The sequence below is a fragment of the Spermophilus citellus genome (assembly GCF_964194105.1).
Source record: "Spermophilus citellus genome assembly, chromosome: 1".
NCBI classification, from domain to species: Eukaryota; Metazoa; Chordata; class Mammalia; order Rodentia; family Sciuridae; genus Spermophilus; species Spermophilus citellus.
Window position 1 is genome coordinate 161,916,549 of NC_138182.1, and position 21,072 is coordinate 161,937,620.

General features: G+C 41.1%; 1 protein-coding gene across 6 annotated transcripts in view; it reads right to left on the bottom strand.

Annotated features, from left to right (window-relative positions):
- Positions 1-21,072, bottom strand: part of KLHL3 (kelch like family member 3) — a 124,638-nt gene that overhangs the window by 74,063 nt on the left and 29,503 nt on the right. For 5 of the 6 annotated variants that reach the window (XM_081286816.1, XM_081286817.1, XM_081286818.1 and 2 more), the window contains exons 3-4: positions 12,793-12,899; positions 2,395-2,516 (exon numbers count right to left, since the gene is read on the bottom strand). In XM_081286816.1, coding sequence (XP_081142942.1) covers positions 2,395-2,516; positions 12,793-12,899 — 229 coding nt within the window. Of the gene's footprint in view, positions 1-2,394; positions 2,520-12,792; positions 12,900-21,072 lie in introns of those variants that run through there. The other variant, XM_081286821.1, reaches the window with a different exon arrangement.

Sequence of the window (21,072 nt, forward strand, 5' to 3'; positions counted from 1 at the left end):
CGTACCTCCCATGCCTTATCATGGTGCCTACACCCTCTCTGACTCTTCCCTTTCAGTCCTCATCAGCCCTAAGGCAGAGGAGAAATCAGGCAAATCCTTCTACACTTATGTGACTCCATGAGCACCTTCACATTTTAGGTAACAATAGACAACATTTATTGTTTACCATGTGTCAGGCACTGTTCTAAGTGCTTTACCTATATCAATACATTTAATCCTTACACTATAACTATGCCCATATTAGAGATAAAAACACTGAAGCATAGAGAGGTTAAGCAACCTGCTAGGGCCACACAGACAGAAAATGGCAAAGGTAGGATTTGAACACAGACAGTCTATAACTCACTGACTGTTGTGATTCCTGCTCTGCAGATGAGAAAACTGGATCTGTGAGACAGAGTGTCAGTGGGAGAACTGGAGAAGCTCTGGTAGGAGATAGGCAGCATGAATGCCTTCCCTGGCCAGAGGTCACAGAGCCAGGCCCTCACTTTATAGATGAGGAAACAGACATCCTGCAGGGGGAAAGCACCAGGGCAAGAACCCTCTGTGAACCAGTGCCCAGGCTGAGCTGGGATCCAGGTCATCCTTGCTACTCCAGTCCCACCTCGCCCCTATTTCCACCAGTTGTCTGAGCTCATATCTTCACTTTCCCTCCCCACAAAGTACTTTACAGAGCAGTGATGAAGCCATTTTCTCCCAAGTCCTCTGGCTGGGCTGGCTGCTTCTCTATCTTAAAATACTCATTTAAGCTAATTTAGAGAGAGACAGACACCGGGTTAGACCAAAAAACATCACCTTATTACTTTACTACCAATTATTACCTTGTTACTTTTTACTTATTTATACCTTAGTTATTATTACTTATTATCTTACTACTATTATTACCTTATTGCTATTATTGCCTTATTACCTAAGCAGGCAATAACAATCTAGAGCAGAACGTCTTCTAATTATCCAAATTTGTAAATACTTTATACTCTACAGGGAAAAAGTTATTAAATAATGACGAAAAGAGAAGAAAACAGGTTCTAATCAGATAGCTATATGACCTCCCCTTTAATCATCTGATACTAAAATTATTTTGCACTTACTGTTACTGGCCAAAACTCATTCAGCTGTCTGGACTCTCACTGGACCCAGCATATAACCACTGAACTGCCCATTTTACTCTGGACAGGAAAGACCAGTAACAAAACAGAGTGGCTGTGCATTCCAGCACATATAAAATACACTTCCACTAAAAAAGGGAGGGGGAAGATTAAGCCAAATGGATATAGAAATTGTTATCACCCAGAAGATGATCTCAGGGGCCAGAGACAAGGCAGGCTCTGCAAGACTCAATGCATTGCACCTCAGATGCTCTGCTTACCTGCACCCTGACCCTGGAGAGCATGCTTCACCACACGGAGCTAACACCCAACTCATGCTATAGCCCCAGCTTAAAGCTTATGTCCTGAAATCAACTTTCCAAGATCCCTTCCTCCATCCAAATGCAGCTCCCTGATTCTCTCTCACTGGGACATGTTCTTTTCCTTCAAAGGACTTATCACAATTTGTGCACAGACATTATTGGTGTGCTTCGTTGCTGAATGCCTTCTTCACCCTTGGACTGCAAACTCCCTAAGGGCAGGCAATAGGATCAGCCCTGTTCACTGCTGTTATCACAAAAGCTAAACAAAATGCTTGGCAGATAATGGGAACTCAAACATTTGGAATGAACTGAGAGAATAAACAATTTTCAATTCAGCCTCTCAAATACATAGATCTGGGAAAACGGGGTGATATTCTGGAAAAGGGAAATAGGTTTTTTTTTTATTTTTGTCACTACAGAGGTTTCAGCTTCAAGTAAATATGAAGTTTTATGCTAAAAAAAAAAAAAAAAAACAGAAAAACCCTTCTTATGAGATGGAAGATGACCTGGAGATAAGAGAGGTCACCCAAGCTTCTGATTCTTCCTTCATGAGATACTGAATCAACATGAATTAAAAATTCTTCACTCCCAAAGGCTGGCATTGTGGCTCAATGTGGCTTGTAGAGTGCTTGCCGAGCACATGTGAGGCACTGGGTTCAATCCTCAGCACCACATATAAATAAATAAACAAAGGTATTGTGTCCAACTACAAAAAAAAAAAAAAGCACACACACTCTTTAAAAATTCTTCACTCCCAGAACCCAGAGTTATCCTGGCTTAGTGGTCAAGAACATGGCTGCCCATGCCAGCCAAGCAGGAGTTTAGGGGCCAGCTGGCCCACCTACTGGCCCTATGACCCAGGAAGGCACCCAGTCTCTCTGCAGTGTTGGTTTCTTCTTCAGTGACCCCTGAGTTATGAGGGTTAAATGAAACAATGCTAGAAAAAGGCAGGTCCCAAGCATGCAATTCACTGATAGGCTCACCTGCACATTCTCTTCGGTCACCTCAATTTCTGCAGTATAGATGTAATCAATCAGCTTCCTAAGCGTATGCCCATCCACATCCTTGATTTCAATCTTCTTGGCTTTACTCTCAGACATGTCACCTGCAGTTCACAACAAGAACAAAAAGGACACAAATCTGGCACCTATGGTAGAGTTAACTTCTAAGAGGCCTCCTGCCTTGTCATGGAAATAGGAAAACAGGGCCTGAGCTCTGCGAAGCAGAAGGAACTGAGGCAGAGATTGTAAGCCACTGATGGGAAGGCCACATAGCCTTGAGTCTCTGACCACCCACAAACCCCATCTTAACCATCCCCTACTTTTAGTGTGAAGGCAAATCAATGTGCAGTATCTCATTCAACCAATGTTTACTGCAAACTTGTACACATAGGGCCATGAACAAAACCTGCACCTGTGCTCCAAGAGCACAGGTTCTAGTAAGAGATACATAAAAAGATTTATAAAAGAATAAGAACTTGGGGCTGAGGTGGTGGCTCAGTGGTAGAGTGCTTGCTTAGCACATGTGAGGCCCTGGGCTCAATCCTCAGCACCACATAAAAATGAATAAGTAAAATAAAGGTATTGTGTCCTACAACTAAATTTAAAAAAAAAAATAAGAACTCAGCAAAGGTAAGTACAAAGTACCAAAATGACAAGAAAAAAATAACACTTGTTGAGTGCTAATGAAACCCCACTTTAAACTGTTGCCTCCTTCAATCCACATAACCACCTATTGGGCTTATTAATATTATCCCCATTTTACACGAAAAGAAAATGAGACACAGGAGGGAAGGTAGTTCATCTTGCCCTTGGTCACACATGTAGGAAGGGACCAGGATGGGGTGAACGCCAGGGAGTCTGATTTAAGAGCCCACATTTATAACCACTACGCTAAATCCCAGGAATACGGAGAAAGTGCAACAAACCCCACCTGGGAACTCCAGAGAGGCAGTAGGGGATCAGTATTGAGCTGGGCATTAGAGGATGAGCAAGATATGGGCCCCATATGTATACAGGGAAGAAAATACCAGAAGGATACATCTGGGGGAATGGTGAGAGGCTGCTGTGGCTGCACGGGTCATGGTGCGAAGAAGGAAGCTCAAGAGGTGGTTGAGGGCAGGACTTGCAGAGCCCTATAAGTTGTGCAAATGAACTTGGACTTCATCCAGAGGCCAGCACCACTGAGAGGTTTTAAACAGGGGAATGACATCAACAGATGGCTATTTCTGAATGAAATTTTGGAAGCAGGGAGGAAGCTGGATCGACCCAGGGAGAACAGTTGGGAGGCCCTGATAATAAAACAAGAAATAAAGGATACAGGGCTATGAATGAGGGTTGTAGCAGCAGCAGCACATTCCTGCCTACACTATAAAGACAGCACTTAGGTTTCCCTAGTGCCAGTTTCCTCCAGCAAGTGCTGATTTCAGAAGGAAACAGAGAGCACATGAAATAAAGGACAACCTGACTGCAAAAAACAAAGTCATTCAGAAGCCCTAACATGAGTGGTAAAACAGCCTGGGCAGTTGTTTTCAACCAATGTTTATTGTGGAATTCAAGGAACTGAAGCCAAGAAAATAAAGTACAGTAAAGCATGTGGGTTGCAGACACCCACCTCCAAGCTGCTCGGACTGCACACGATTCCTCTGACACAGTTCTAGATCTGAGTGACTGTGGAACAGGGAGACAAGTGGACAGCAGGAGTGATTTCCAAATCCTGCCCACTGGCTTCACTGCCAGACCAGGAGGACCAGAGACCCTCTCTCTACTTTGTTCTCTCTTCTCTAACTGCTATGGAGACCAGTGAAAAAGGTCCCAGCACAATGAGCCCTGGTGCAGGATGAAGGGGAAACAGGAAAAGATGGTAGATTCCTCCTACACCCATAAGCTAGGTTCGCAATCTCTCAAATTTATGCTGAGACACACAAACAAAAACAAGCATAGACAAAGAAATCAGTGGTTAAATTCTCACTCTCTCTCTCTCTCTCTCAACAGCTAATAAGAAGTTCATTAAAGGGCTGGGGTTGTGGCTCAGTGGTAGAGCACTCACCTAGCATGTGTGAGGCCCTGGGTTTAATCCTCAGCACCACATAAAAATAAAAAGATAAATAAAGGTAGATGTGTCCATCTACAACTTAAAAAAAAAAGTAGTTCATTAAAGAGGGTCCAATTGGTAAATATACTGCAAAAGATAATCAAATAGAGCTAATTCTTGGTTTAAGATCTTAGACTTACAAAATGATACTGAAAAAAGCAGCAGGCTGACTATAAGAACCAAGAGGCTGAGAAGCCCTCCTGTAAGAGCGCAACTGGAACCTGAGCTAATTGTTTTCTGGGGTGGACTTTGTGCTTGGGGGTCAGGTGAGGGGTTTATAACTTTGAGGTAAACAAAGGGAAACTCCTGAAATTGTATAAAATATTTGTATACATACACAAAAGTATTTTGTTTTTTTCTGAAAGGAAGATGGATCATTTAAAAAAAATTTTTTTTTAGTTGTACATGGTCTCAATGCCTTTATTTGTTTTTATGTGGTGTTAGGATCAAACCCAGTGCCTCACACTTGCGAGGCAAGTGCTCTACCTCTGAGTTACAACTCCAGCCCAGGACAGATCATTTTTACCAGACTCTTAACAGGTTTTCATACTCCACAAAAGATTAGTACACTGTTTTCTGAACAGTGGGACTTACATGGACTTTTTCTTGCTTCTTTGCATAACTCTGAAATTTTTCATTTTCTACATTAAGCACCTAAAATTTTAATAAGCTGCCCAAAAAAAATGACACCATAAAAGAAAAACTAGGGGTTTGAATGATAGTTATCTTCTAAGAAAGCTCTCTTAGAGTAGAGACTGGTATAGGTCACACAGACTTATAGAATCCAATCTTATTGCTTCTTGTGAATCAGCAAAAACAATTACACCAAATTAAGATTTCAGTTTAAACAGGCCCTAAAAATGGGAATAGTTATAGTCACTACTGTGTACCATCCCCTCTACTAAGGGTTCATGCACATTATTTCATTGAATTCTCCCAACAAACCCTGAAAGTGGATGATAATTGCTGCCACTTGACAAATTATAGAACTGGCACTTTAAGATGTATTTGCATGTAGACAGTAGGGAGCAGGGCTGGGATTGGAAGCTGGGCCTAACTCTGTATCCTGAGTCATTTCTAATAAACCCCTCTATAATTTAAATATGACCCTAACCATGACCTTAATAAACATATTCCCAAATTCAAAGCATCGTTCCAAATTCTGGAGACAAGATAGCACTTAATATATTTCAAGCAAGAACCTAATGGGCCAGGACCTTGCTAGGCTTATTAGTAAAGATATCCTCAACATGTAATAAAGAGTTTGGCATAAAATAAGCACTTCGAAAATTATTGTTGGAGTCAGAGGAAAAAAAAGGAAGAAGGGAGGTTTTCTCTTGACATCTCAAGTCCATGGGCTTCAATACCTCCTGAGGGGTAGAAACCATCAAGGGCTTGATCATTTTTGCTTCTTCACCCACATCTAACAGTTTGACAAAATATTTCTAGAAAAGAGAACATGCATTCCATAAGTTTTTTCCATCTCTAACATTAATACAAGAGCCCTGCTCTGCTAGTTCTTCACAAGGGGCCCTAGCAGCTACCTCAGGATCTGAACTTTCAAAGATGTACATCAGCTGCATATCCTTTTGGCACTCGCCATCTTCCACTTGTTGTATGTAAATATACATGTTCTCTAAATCATTTTCTCCAAACAGAACAAGATCCACTCAGGGTAAGACTGGTTCATTCATTCAGCAAGCATATATCAAATGTGCCTCCGTGAGCTAAGCACTATGCTAGGCCCAGAGGACACAAAGATGACCAAGTCCTCACCCTGCCCTCATGAACCTGTCTAGCAGAGAAGAGACAAGTACTCAACAACTACAAAGAGTGTCAAATGCAAGAATAGGAGATTCTGCTTCAAAAGTTCTTCAGTAAGGGATTCCTGCATCCTAAAGCTGTGTGCAAAGTGATAAGCACATGGGAGCACATGCCTGCTTTTCTAGGGAGAATCCATTGTTCTCATTGGATTGATTCACAGTAGTTAAGAACAACTGCTCTGGAGGAGTGACAATTATTCAGGAGAGAAGTGAGAATGAGGGAAAAGCACTCCTAAGAGAATAGTATATGGAAAGGTCTGGAAGTAAGAAAGAACAAGGCCTGTTGGGAGCCATAATAAATTCAGTCTAGCTGGAGCACAGCTTACAAAAGGAGGGAGAGTGAAACAAAGCTGGAGACAGAGGCAGGGTCTAGACCAATTGAGGGTCTTGCAGCCCATGCTAAGGAGTTCAGACTTCATCTCAAAGGTAACTGGAAGCCCCTGACATGTTTTAGGAGGCGAGGGATACATCAGATTGCTATTTGGGGGAGACTACTATAGCTACAATGTGGAAAATGAGTTGGGATGGACAAACAGAAGTGGAAGCAGGTTAAACAATTGGAAGACTGCAGCAGAATATCAAGTAGAAGATGCTATGGCCAGGTCTAAGGGACAGTGTCTTAAACTTCTTTAAATTCTTGGACCCTACCTTAGGGTCCTCCAAGAACCAGAGAGATCCCAGGAGAGCAAATAATTCCACACCTATCAAGATGAATGCTACAGTCATGTATAACTAAAAAGAACCAATTAAAAAAAATTCCACACCTCTATCAGGTACAAGTGTTCAAGTCTTAATCCTAGATCCTAGTAAGCATACCATGTGTACAACTGAGATCTTTATAGGTGAAAAATTGCCAAAGAAGAGCAAGAAGGAGGAGGCTCAACTTGAGGAGTAAAAGGAAAAATATTTTACTATCACAGAAAATTCAAGAAATCTGGAGAAAAAAAAAATCACTGACTCATCATCTAGGTCACTGGTATAAACTCAATGCTATTATTAAATAAATGAAGCCCTGAGAATGGGAAAGCAATGGTAGATTGGCTGGCAGGTCTCTCTGAAGAACCAAAGCTAAGCTACCAGGCCCCTACAAAACTGGATGTCCTCAAAGAGAAGAAAAAGGTGCACTCAAGAGTTCTTACATTATGGAATTCTTCCTCATTCCCAATTTGGCTTCTCTGTGCTGCAATTTATAATCTTGTATGGTAGGTAGAAAGAAAACAGGCGAACCTTATCTTTTGTACAATGATCCTTCATGTATGTTAAAATGATATTGAAGTGTCTTCTCCCTAACCCTCATCCATCTATGTCCTAATCTCTAAGTTGCCAACTTGTTTGGATAGAGCTGAGCATTAAGGCCTATGTCAAGTGTTAACCTCACATATGAGAAAGAAATGCTCTGCCCTCTCCTTGTATCCAAGCCAATCCTCCTGCAAATCAGAGGTCTGGACCATTTGACTGCACAAGTCTGACCTCTGTTTCCTGTGAAATAAGGACATTCCCTGCCCTGCCTTATTTTCTGGGCTAAATGAGACAAAGAGAGAAAGTTGGGACAGCAGGATCCTGCAGAGCCATAGTGGTAGGTATCACCTCATCACCCACCTTCCTTGGAATCTCAGACCTCCTCCACCTGCACAGGTTTCTCTGCCCAGCTAGTGGCAGAAGGAAACACCTATGTAGCCACATAAACATTTCATATCAATCCTAAACACCATCAGGATGGTGAGTTTCATAGCTACCCCTTAAATGCATAAGTGCTTTGGAAATGATGAATTGCTCTACAAATAGGAGTAAACTGCATTAAGTACCTATTCTGTGCTGGGTGCCTTAAACCCATTACCTATATTTGCTCTCTAGCTATTATTACTCCAGTCTCACAGATAAGAAAACTGAGGACCAAAGAGGGTGAGTGAGTTCCTTGGTTCAGGGCTGAGAATAGAATTGGAAGCCACGTCATTGTGGCTCCAAAGCCCTCTCCAAGATACCATGCTATCTCCCAAAGCAAGGTGGCATCAGCACTTTAGTGTTAAATCCTTAGCAAAAAGGCCTCTATATCACTTCCTGTTAACATTCATAAAACATTCCTTAGCAAAAGTGACCTCCCATGATGATGTGTATTTTAAGGCTGAGCTCTAAGCTCACACAAGTCTTCCCTAAGCCATCTCAGTCAAACCAGGTGCAACCTAATGGGGAGATGCTGAGGATAAATGGCAGTCTCCATTCCTAGGCAATAAAAAGGCCTCTGTGGAACCACAATCCAAATCACTGCTTAAAAGGCCATTTCTACATCAAGACAGTGATATGGTAGACACCTTATTATTATCTAATAATAAGTTACATTATTAGACATAACTATTGTATTGTATTTCTCAGTCCCCATTCTGAGTCTTCTAAGCTAGAAAAGGATATCTGACTTTGATGTGATATTTCAAGGATAGGAAGAAGAAACCCTACATCATTGTCATTTGTCCAAAGGTGACTGACTCAAGAAGATAGTCACATGGAAGGTGAGGCCATTAGTCATTATTGGAGTACCACATTACTCTGGTACCTCCAGCATTTAATGAAATATTCTGTCCAATCTCCGACTCAATAGAGGCAAAGCTCTCAGAAACCAGAGCCTATCTTCTACTTCTACTGCCTCCAGGCCCTAAGAAAGGACTCGGCTCCCTGGTTCTCCTTCCCTCTATGCCCTGTTGTCTATGTTAGATTTTGCTGAGTTCCCGCACTGACAAACCACACAATCACCCAGGACACAGGCACAGGCCATGAACTGGGGCCTGGGAGGGTCTGGCAGGCAGAAAGGGTAAAACAAATGTTCTATGGAATAAGTGCATGCCTAGGGGTAACAGAGCCAGGCCCTTGTTGTTCTACTTTGTGAATGACTGGTGTCCACTCGAATTCTAACCCCCTTGCCTCTAAAACCCCAGCACACTCCTGACCTCTTCTCCCTATTTCTACTCATATGTTCAAAGGAATGAGTTGAACATCAGGCTAAATCTAATATAAACTGGATCATGACTCATTGAAATCAATACTGTATATGGTACAAAAAAATCAGAAGAGTGTGGGACATAACACTCCCAGGTCTTCATGTGGGATTAACCCCAAACATCTTTGAGCCTTAATAATGGATGTAAGACCCTGAGCCCCAATATTCTTTAGACCTCAGTTCCTTTAACACCATAAAATGGGAATGACATGTCAGAGACTCATATGGAGTGCAAACACTATAGTGCATAGAGAGCCCAGAGTAAAAGGCGTGATAAAAAAAATTGATTAGTCCAGTAGCCGGGTGCAGTGGTGCATGCCTGTAATCCCAGCAGCATAGGAGGCTAAGGCAGGAGGATCATGAGTTCAAGCAAACTCAGCAAAACCCTATCTCTAAATAGAATATAAAAAAGGGCTGAAGAGGGCTGGGATTGCAGCCCAGTGGTAGAGCACTTGCTTAGCATGTTTGAGGCACTGAGTTCGATTCTCAGCTCTACATATAAATAAATGAAATAAAGGTCCAGAATCCAAAAAAAGGGGGGGGAGAGACTAAAGATGTGACTCAGTGATTAAGTACCCATAGGTTCAATCTCTGGTTAAAAAAAAAAAAAAAAAATATATATATATATATATATATATATGTATATATCTCGACTAGCCCATTCTATAGGAAAATTGCATCCCCTGGAATGGAGATACTAGATGGGGAGAGTGTAAAAGCTGTAAGTATTCCATACTTACAGGACAAAGGTAGGCAGCATACACACTACCCATGTTATCCTGAAAGGAACAGAGGGCAGGTAAGGTGACTGCCCATCTTAGATCTTCTTACACCCTGGCTGGATTTGAACACTCTCTGGAGAGACACTCAGTTTCACCATTTGTATTCCATGTGGACAGAACATGGTCAAGGAGTGTAGAGCTGGTATTTGGAACTGCCACAGGAAATTTGGACAACATGAACTCAAAGGACAAAAAATATACACATAAAAACACCTAAGCCTGACTAAAAGATCAAAATCATACAACTCAGTTGGAATAAAACCATGTGTATTTTCTTTGGGCCCTAAACATGCTGATGGAAATAGATTTAACAAGAGTCAGCTGGGCCTTTTCACAATGAACTTTATGCATTTCAAAGCCAAATCTGATAATTAGAACAGAATTTTGCAATGTTTTTCATATCTATTTAAGCAAAGCCAAGGGGCCTCAAGAATATACAAATCTCATTTAGTGCTGATGGGAGTACAGGCTGGAACAGCTGAAGGGTGACAAACATCTTACAGCTCTTCAAATATGCATGGCCTTTAACCACGTATTTCCTGTTCTAGGGATCTATTATAAGGAAATAATCAAAATGAAGATTAAGATGCAAGGATGCCCATTAGAGCATTATTTACAATAGGAAAATATTAAAACTAGAATTTCCAACAAATGAATAGATGGATTTTCTATTAGGATACATATGATGGAATCTTACAAAGTCATTGAAATTAGGAATGTAGGTATGATTTCATCAACATGGGATATTCATAATATAATGCCAACTTCAATTAAACATTTTTACTAAGCACATATTGCATGGAAGACTATGGTAGGCAATAAAGTTGCATCAGTTAAGAAAGTACAATTCTTAGCCTCATAGAGCTTATATTGATCAGGGAAATCAGATATTGAGATTAGGAATAATACTAGAGAGTAGTAGTATAAGGTACATTGGAAGTAAGTAACAAAGGGATTTAACCTAGTCTGAGGGGTCATGGAAGGCCCTCCTGAGGAAGGGATGCTTGTGGGGTAATGAAAGACAAATAGGAGCTACATGGGCAAAGAGGCAAGAAAAACACCTCAGAAAATGAATAGGAGTTTTAAAAATTATACCTATCAAAAAAGACATTTCAACTGTACATGTAAAATGAACTTACTGATGTTGAAAAATGATTTTGTATATGTCCATTTTATAAATATAAAAATGAAAGGATATAAACCATAATCTTACCTAGGAGATGTAATACATGTAATTTTTTATTTATTTATTTTTACTTTTGCTTGCTAACATTTTCTGATCTTTTCTTGTAATCTACATATGTGGATAGTGTTTTCAAGGATGGGCAAATGGATGGATGGGTGGAAGGATGAATGAGTGGATGGAACAATGATTGGTAACCAGACCCAAGGGAAGGACTGAGCTGGGCATTACATGAGACTAGCTTTCTTCTCTTGCAGTCTCCCTTCAATTACTAGAATCCAAGACCTGCTCCAGAAGCATGTGTTCTCCCAAGCTCTAAAATCATTTTGTCTTTTCTAAGGCATTTCATCTATCCTAGAAACAAGTTCATCAGTCAAAAGCAAAGCCAACACTACAATTCACTGCAATTCCAAACAGGTTTCTCTCAATACTGGACTTTCAAATCACACACACACAAAAAGAGCTATATTGGCATAGCTATTCATTAATGTTTCACCTAAATAACTGTTGGCGACAAGATAAATTATTTTAGAAAGAGATGGATGAAGGAAAGGGGTAAAAAGGAAATAAAAACCTTGAAACTGAGTTTGTGATCATTCCAAAGAGAGTGTTACACCAGGAAACAGACCAGAGAAATAGAATGCAGAGTGATGGTCACTACATTCAGAGCAGGAAAATGGTTCTTGGAAAACATGAGATAGGCACACCTGACCAAGTCAGAGGGTCCTTTGAGCTCTGATGGCCTCCTTCTATCAGCAGTGATTTTTACAGCACTGCATGTATCTGATTCAGGGGAGGTGCTATGAGGAACTACAGATGGGAAGCCTGTGGACTTCAAGAAATTCAGCCCAGAGTTTTAAGTGTAAAATGTGATCCTTTCCTACATGTGCCCAGGAAGCGGATCCCGGGGGAGTTGGCAAAGGTGCTGAAACTATGCTAGATTTTGATCATTCTCATGTCTCAATACCAATCCCCACCATCATTTCTTCAAATCTCTTCCATACCTCTATAAAGGCTAGAGGAGACCCCAGGTGCTTGCCTGGAAGGAAAGGCTAGGGAAGAACAAGATGTGGGTCCAATGATAGAGCACTAGGCCAGGTGTCAAGAATCCAAGTCCCATTCATTCACTGTATGACCTTGGGCAAGTCCCTTCCCCTCACTCAGCCTCAGTGTCCCTCATGCAAAATGGGAGACCAGAAGGCCTGGCAATGAACCTAGGACTGCACTGTTAACAAACTCCCTAATTTTGGTGCATGCTAAAGCTTGAGAACCAATGGACTACACGATTCCACCTCTCTTCCTCGTAGTGGTCAAGGGTCTACATGTCCAGCTGGCTTGGTTGAGACTTTGGTTCCAGAAGTTCTCTATGGTACAAAGCTGAGAAAGGGAAACTCCTCACAGTAAGCTTCACAGCCTTCTCATTCCTCCCTCCCCTTGTGCCACCACCATCAATGTCCTCCCAGGGGGGCAGCAGCCCCACACCATAGGTTATTGTGTGCCCCTCACCATACCTGTGAACATCGCACAGAAGTAGGGACTGCAGGCTGCCAGGACCACACGGTGGGCTTCTATTTCCACATCTTCTGCCACAATCATCACGTCACACAACAGCTGCTTACTGCAAGACACCAGTGAAGGGACAGGATGGGTCACAGCACGAACACCTACCCACATCATACCAGGATATTGTTTTCTCCCACCCAGACTTCACACTGGTTTGCCACATGAAGTAGCCATAGAAATTTGCTCTATCTTGAGTTAAGCAAAGGGATGGGCTCCTTCATTCAAGTATTTGATATATCTTCCACAAAGAGATATCCAACTACTCTGTGGCTGTAAGTCAGGCTGCTTCATTAATCTTCACTCTCTGTTCCCAATACCATCAGCTCTGACTGAGAATTAGGGGGACAAAGGCTCAGAAAGCAGTGGCAATACCTCAGGCTGCTAGTGAATGACTGAATGCTGAGGTACACGAGCACACCACCAAGTGTGCCACCAGCAAGACTGAGTGCTAACAACTCCCTGAGGGTTCACCCACATGCAAAACTGTAAGAGGCAAGCCAGACTCCAGCATGTCTCTTCACATCCAGATTTAACACTATAACCAAGAGCCCTCTACCTGCACACACATAACTGAAGACCCTTTGCAAGCTCCAATCACTACAACTGTCAAGGTAAAGCTTTACCCTTCATTTTTCTGGATAAGTGAATGAATAAATGGGAATCAACTCATATTCATAGACAGATGGATATTTAAAGATTGACAGGGAGCCATAAGACCCTGTCAAACCAAGAATTTTTCCTTTATCAGCCTTCCAAGTTGTTATCATATCTGTAATTAATATAATGGATAACATTTATTGAGTTGTATGTGCCTGGAACTGTTCTAAGCATTTTTAACACATATTAGTTCATTTATTCCTCTCTACAACATGATGATATGGGGCTAATTGTTACTTTCCACATAAAAAATGAGGACACTGAGGCCCAGAGAAATTAAGTAACTTTCCCAAGGTCCCACAGAAAGGGAGTATAGAAAGTAGAGACAGCATTTTCATGCACATATCTCATCCCTAGAACTCATTCTATGGTACCTAATCCTACTAGTGCCTCCTTTAGATGGAAGCACTACAGATAGGAGGGAAGACCAGGACAACAAACACATCTCAACCATGATTCACTGGTAGTGGTTGTTTAGCACACATATACTGGTACAAAAAATCTGAAGTCATGTCTGGGTTTTATGTGAGGATGTTGAAACCAATTAATGAGTCTGCCATGCTTGGCAGATGGAAGAGAAACTACATATTTGCCATCTCAGGTCTAGCACATTAAGCCACTGTCAACTATTAAGACAGGTTCACTTAGAGAATTGTGATCATAAAGCCTGAGACAGCTGGAGCTGCAATGCCCTGAGAGGTCGTGTGGTCTATGAAGCCCAGAGAAGTGAAGAGACGCCTGAGAAGGCCAATTCTCGACTCCAGAAATAGTGCTTTTCCCACTCGACCATGATGCCTCACAAGTGGCTGACACTCAGAATGGGAAAAGACAGAAGACAATGGGCTTCCAACACAACAGGTGTTCAGGAAATGTCCACCACATGGCGTAAAGTACCAGTGGTAGGCTTCTAAGAAGGTAAGACCTGCAGGAACCAAGAGGTAAAACCTAGGAGTTGGGACCTCACCCCACAGTGGGCAGCAGACCTCACACACCAACCTTATCAGAATACATCAGCACAAACAGGAACACAACTGATGCTGCCCCTATGAGAACATGAACAAGTAAGCTTGCCACAGCTTTCGCACCTGTCTTAGCAGCCCTTAGGACACATATCACAGAAATAAAACGGAGTGGCAGAAAGTCACCTGAGAACAGGCTGTTTTTTAAGTCTGGTCAAAACTATTGTAAAAACTATATACCCAACGTGAATAGACAAACCTTGGATACTTTCACTTCTATTAAGGATTTTAGGAGACTTTAGTTACTGCTATTTATAGTTGCTATAGTTACTGCTATTTATGAATAATAATAATTTTTTAGATACCAATATTTTAAAGAGAAACAAAAAAGAGTCAAATTTTCAGTGCTAGAAGCAAACAAATGTCAGAATGAAATTTATTGCAGATATCCAAAACGGCTGATAATTTGTGAACAAATGAGAAAGAGATAAGAAGGAATGGGGAATAGAGATGATCCAGTTAAATAAATGAAAGAGAGCAGTTCCAACAGGTGGAAAACAAAACTCAAGGCCAAATAAATCTACCTGGGTAAATGGTCAAGAGAAATTTGCCAAAAAGTCAAGGTAAGCTTTTCCTGAAGGTAGGGAAAAGGCAGTACCAAAGCACTACAAGGCTCACAAGCACTTCTGTTTCACTTACCAAAAATCCTATGGATTCCTTTCATTTTTTTCTGAGCTATGATACTACTCCAAAGAACAATCTTAAGGAGAGAAAAGTGGACTATATGCTTTACCATTTGTAGAAAAGTATAGTGTAGCTGTTAGGAAGGTGCTCAGGTATTAGAATCGAACTAACTGAAATTCAAAACTCTGTCCCACTGCTCTGTAGCATAGGAGAGTTACACCATCTCCAGAGTATCACAGAATTGAGAGATATCATAAAAGACATAATGCACAGTGCTAATAGTAAATACTTGGCAAATATTAGCTTATTCTTTTTCTTCTTTATTCCCACAAGGTATTTTCTTTAAGAATAGAAGTTTTGGACATGATAAATGTGAGTTGTCTATTGGGCATCTAAGTAGGGTTATCAAGTAAGCAGATCTGGAGTCCAAAGATGGGAGATGGGTAAGAGGATGAAGGCCAAGCACAGTGAAGTGATGCATGCTTACAGTCCAGGCTACTAAGGAGTCTGAGTCATGAGGATCACAAGTATGAGGACAGCCTGGGCAACAGAGTAAGATCCTGATTCTATTTTTGAAAAAGTATGTGTGTGCACATGTGTTTGGGTGTGTGTGTGTGTGTGAATGGAGGGACAGCCAGCAAAAAAGACAATGTAGAACGAGCATAAAGATAACTATACATATCAAAAGAACAGAATTGAGAGTCCAGAAATTGATTTTGATTCTTTTACAAGGGCACCAAGAATTTTAACTGGGAAATGGGCTGGGATAATTGGTTATCAATAGGTAAAAGAATCAAGTTGGATCCCTACCGCCTACCATATGTAAGAATTAATTTACAATGATCAAAGACCTAAGTGTAAGAGCTACAACTATAAAGCTCTTAGGGAAAAAAACACAGGAGTAAAGCCCATGATTTCAGGAAAGGCAATGTTTTCTTAAATAACACCAAAAACAAACAACAAAAGAAAAAAATGACAGACATCTAAATTTAAAACATTTGTACTTTTCAAAGGACACCATCAGGAATACAAAAAGCCAATTCACAAAATGAGAACAACTTTTTACAAATCATCTATCTGATACTGGGGTTTTATCTAGAACACAAAAGCCCAAACTCTGGGAACTCAATAAAAAACATAAAAATAATCCAATTTTTTTTTAGGAAATTGAGCAATGGAGCTGAATAGACTTTACTCAAAATAAGATATAGAAATTGTTCATATGCACATTAACTCATTTTCAACATCATGAGTCACCAAAGAAACGCAAATCAAAACAATAATAAGATATCATCTCATACTCACTAGGATGGCTATAATAAAAAAAACAGATAATAATGAGTGTTAAGAGAGGAATTGGAAAAATTAAAATCTTCATTCACTGCTTATGAAATGGAAATGGTACAGCTGTTTTGGAAAGTAGTCTGGCATTTCCTGCAAAGGTTAAACATAACCATATGATCCTGTAAATCCCTCTCCTAAATATATACTCCAGAGAAATGAAAACACATATCCACACAGAAACATGTACGTGAATGTTTGAAGAAGAATTATTCAATATTGCCAAAAGTGCTGTGTCTATATAATGAAATATTATTCAGCAATAAAAAGGAATAAGAGCTGAGATATGCTACAACATGGATGAACCCTAAAAATCATTATGCTCAGTGAAAGGAAGGTAAACATAAAAGACTACATGTGGGAGGAGACCCAACATGGCGGCCGGGGAGGAAGCAGTATTTTCAGGATCTCCACAGTAACGCGATCAGAAAGACCCATTAATACACCTAGAATCTACCTACGGAGGAACCTCTAGCAAAATTCCGTGGAAAGGAGACCTGCCGGGAATCAGTAAGTTTATGAGAGGTGACAGTTTGTCCCAGATGAGTGAATCTTGGCCACGCGGTGCAGAGGTTCAGTCTCCCTGCCAGCCGCCGCCAAACGGCCGCCAGCGCCTGCCCGGTTCTGCAAACGGCCCCCGGTGGCCGGGCCCGGCGCGGCGATAAGGGTCCCCACCTGCACGGCAAACAGCCCCCCCGCCCACCCAGCTCAGGAGGCGACGTGAAGGGAATCTAACCAAGCCTTTATGAAATAGCGAACTGGGCTGCGTACGGGGGTTGCTGAACTGCTGAAACTGGTGCTCAGAGTAGCGGCTTTAATAGGGACTTTGCACAGCTTGTTAGAGCTCCTTTCACCATTAGTCTGTAGTGGACCACCCGGCCAAGCAGCAGAAAAAAAAACAAAAAGATTGAAAAAGAGACGCTTGGCTCCCAGACGCTTTCCTGTTCAGAGCCGCGGGCGCTTTGCGCCCATATGCTTCCTCTTTCACTTTGCTCCCTGCAGAGAAGCTGAATGGGTAATCAGCAGTGGATCTTAAGTACCTGAGGCAAAGAAAGCTCAGTACACCCCGCCCTTTTTTTTTTTTTTTTTTTTTTAATATTGTATATACAGGGAGAGTTAGTGGACTGAAATTGTTGGCTGGGCTGGGGTTTCGGGCCGAAAATCCACTCCGCGGGAGCCGCCATTTGCTTTCGGCATGCTGCCTTGATGGCCCTGTCTACACTGTCCAGCAGCCACATCTAGAGACTGGAACTGGGCGGCGTGCCGAGCCCTGTCCTCTGAAGGCTGGACCACGGCCTCAAGCGCCTCGGTCGCCTGTTCCCTGCTGCACCTTGGGGCAGAGCCTGCTCTGGGGTCATTGGGCACCCCCCTGCGAGGGGACCCGTGCCCTGGAGGAGGGGGTTGGAGAGCCGCGGCGGCAGCCGCTTGGGCCCTGGGAGCTAGGCACCAGGCCGAGGAGCAGCGGAGGCCGCGGCGGCGCTGCTAAGGTCGTGAACAAGCGTGGCGCCCAAGAGCGCGGTTATCGCTCCCACCAGGGCTGACAACAGAGGTCCCTTGCACCAGCTACCAGGGGAGTTGCTACCTGAGGGCAAACAAATTCGCTGGGGGTCCTCAGCCCCAAGCCCTACAAACGTAGGGTCCGAGGGAGGAAAACAGAAAGGGTGTGCCCAGGCATCCTTGAAAACAGGGCTCCCAGGAGCAGCAGACCCGGCGTGTAGCCAGTAATGTCGTAAGCATCACAGGCGAGTGGGGCCTGGATTGAGGAACCACAAGAGAAGGACCTAGGCACTCAGGACTGGAGACTCGCACAGTATGGGAAGAAGAGCTGAGGCACAGTGATTGGTTCCCACCTATCACGAGGAGAAGCCTGGCCCAGTGGGCATAGCTCCACCTACTGGAAGAGAAGTTAATCGAGCTCTATGACTGCATTTATTATTATTATTTTTTTTTAATGATTATTATTAGTTTTTTTTTTTTATTTTCACTTTTTGTAGTTGACGTTGTTGTTGTTCTTTAACTTTCTTATCAATGGTTTCATTTTTTTTAATTCTTTTTATTCTATTATTATTACTATTTTTTTTAATTTTAATTTCCATTTTTTAATACCATTATAATTTTTTTTGTTTGTTTTAAATTTTTATTTTTTCGTTTTTTCTCTCTTTCTTCTCACTTTTTTCTTTTGTCTATTCATTTCTTTTCAACTTTCTTATTCCCCCTCTCTTGAACCCCACCTGCCTACACTCACTCTCTTTAGTGACTTCTTCCCTTCCCCTCTAATACCTCTCATCCCAAGCATCAAATAAATTTATAAGAGTAAACAGTAACTCAGCAGTCAAACAGAATAAGAAATATCATGAGCATAAAAAAGCAAGGAAGAAAAGGAGTACAAACAATGCAGGACAGCCTAAATATTCAGGAGGACCTGGAGTCATCAGAAAAATGGCCATATAAAGAACTCAAGGAACACCTTAGACAGATGGAAAGGAACCTTAAAGATCACATTGAAAAGGAATTACAAAAACAGATAAAAGAAGAAGTTAAACATCTTTATCAGGAGATAGAGATTATTAAAAAAAATCAAACAATAATTCTAGAAATGAAGGAAACGATAAACCAAATTAAAAACTCAATCGAGAGTATCACTAACAGAGTGGAGCAAGTAGAAGCCAGAACGTCAGATAATGAAGACAAAATATATCAACTTGAAAAGAGTCTAGCCAACTCAGATAGGCTGGTAAAAAATCACGAGAAAAACATCCAAGAGATTTTGGATAACTTAAAAAAAACAAACTTACGAGTCATCGGGATAGAGGAAGGCACAGAGATTCATGCCAAGGGAATGAATAACCTGCTGAATGAGATAATTACAGAAAACTTTCCAGAAATAAAAAAGGAAACAGATATACAAATTGTAGATGCATACAGGACACCGAGCACACAAAATCACAGTAGACCAACGCCAAGACACATTGTTATGAAGCTATCCAATATACAGAACAAGGAGAAAATATTAAAAGCTACAAGAGAAAAGAGACAGATTACATTTAGGGGTAAACCAATAAGGCTGACAACGGATTTTTCATCACAGATGCTGAAAGCGAGAAGATCCTGGAACAACGTATTTCAAACACTGAAAGACAATGGATGCCAACCAAGAATTCTGTATCCAGCAAAATTAAGCTTCAGATACGACAATGAAATAAAAATCTTTCATGATAAACAAAAGCTAAAAGAATTTGTAGCCAGAAAACCAGCATTGCAAAGCGTCTTGAGCAAAACTCTACACGAGGAAGAAATGGAAAACAATAACCAAAACCATCAGCGGGAAGTGCCTCGGTAAAGACAGAGGAAGGGGGGAAAGCTAACCATGGAGAAATAAACTAAATTAGGGGGAAAAAAAAAAAAGATAAATAATCAAACATGGCAGGAAGTACAAACCATATATCAATAGTAACTCTAAACGTTAATGGCTTAAACTCTCCAATAAAGCGACATAGGCTGGTAACATGGATTAAAAAAACAAATCCAACAATATGTTGCATCCAGGAGACTCATCTGATTGGAAAAGACATACACAGACTCAAGGTAAAAGGTTGGGAAAAAATATACCAAGCACACGGTCCTCGTAAGCAAGCAGGCGTGGCCATTCTCATATCGAATAAAATCGACTTCAAGACTAAGCTAATCAAAAGGGATAAGGAAGGACATTATATACTGTTAAAAGGAACCATTCACCAACAAGACATAACAATTATCAATATTTATGCACCAAATAATGGCGCTGCGACGTTCATAAAACAAACTCTCCTCAAGTTCAAGAATCAAATAGACCACAACACAATAATCATGGGTGACTTCAACACACCTCTCTCACCATTGGACAGATCCTCCAAACAAAAGTTGAATAAAGAAACTATTGACCTCAATATCACTATCAATAACCTAGACTTAACTGACATATATAGAATATATCAACCATCATCAAGTGGATATACTTTTTTCTCAGCAGCACATGGAACCTTCTCAAAAATAGATCATATATTATGCCATAGGGCAACCCTCGGTAAATATAAAGGGGTTGAGATAATACCATGCACTTTATCAGATCATAATGGAATGAAACTGGAAATCAATGATAAAAGAAGGAAGGAAAAATCCTACATCACATGGACAATGAACAATACGTTACTGAATGATCAATGGGTTACAGAAGACATAAAGGAGGAAATCAAAAAATTCTTAGAGATAAATGAAAATACAGACACAACATATCGGAATCTATGGGACACAATGAAAGCAGTTTTAAGAGGGAAATTCAATGCCTGGAGGTCATTCCTCAAAAAAAGGAAAAACCAACAAATAAATGAGCTCACACTTCATCTCAAAGCCCTAGAAAAGGAAGAGCAAAACAATAGCAAATGTAGCAGAAGGCAAGAACTAATCAAAATCAGAGCAGAAATCAATGAAATTGAAACAAAAGAAACTATTGAAAAAATTAACAAAACAAAAAGTTGGTTCTTTGAAAAAATAAATAAGATCAACAGACCCCTAGCCATACTAACGAAGAGAAGAAGAGAGAGAACACAA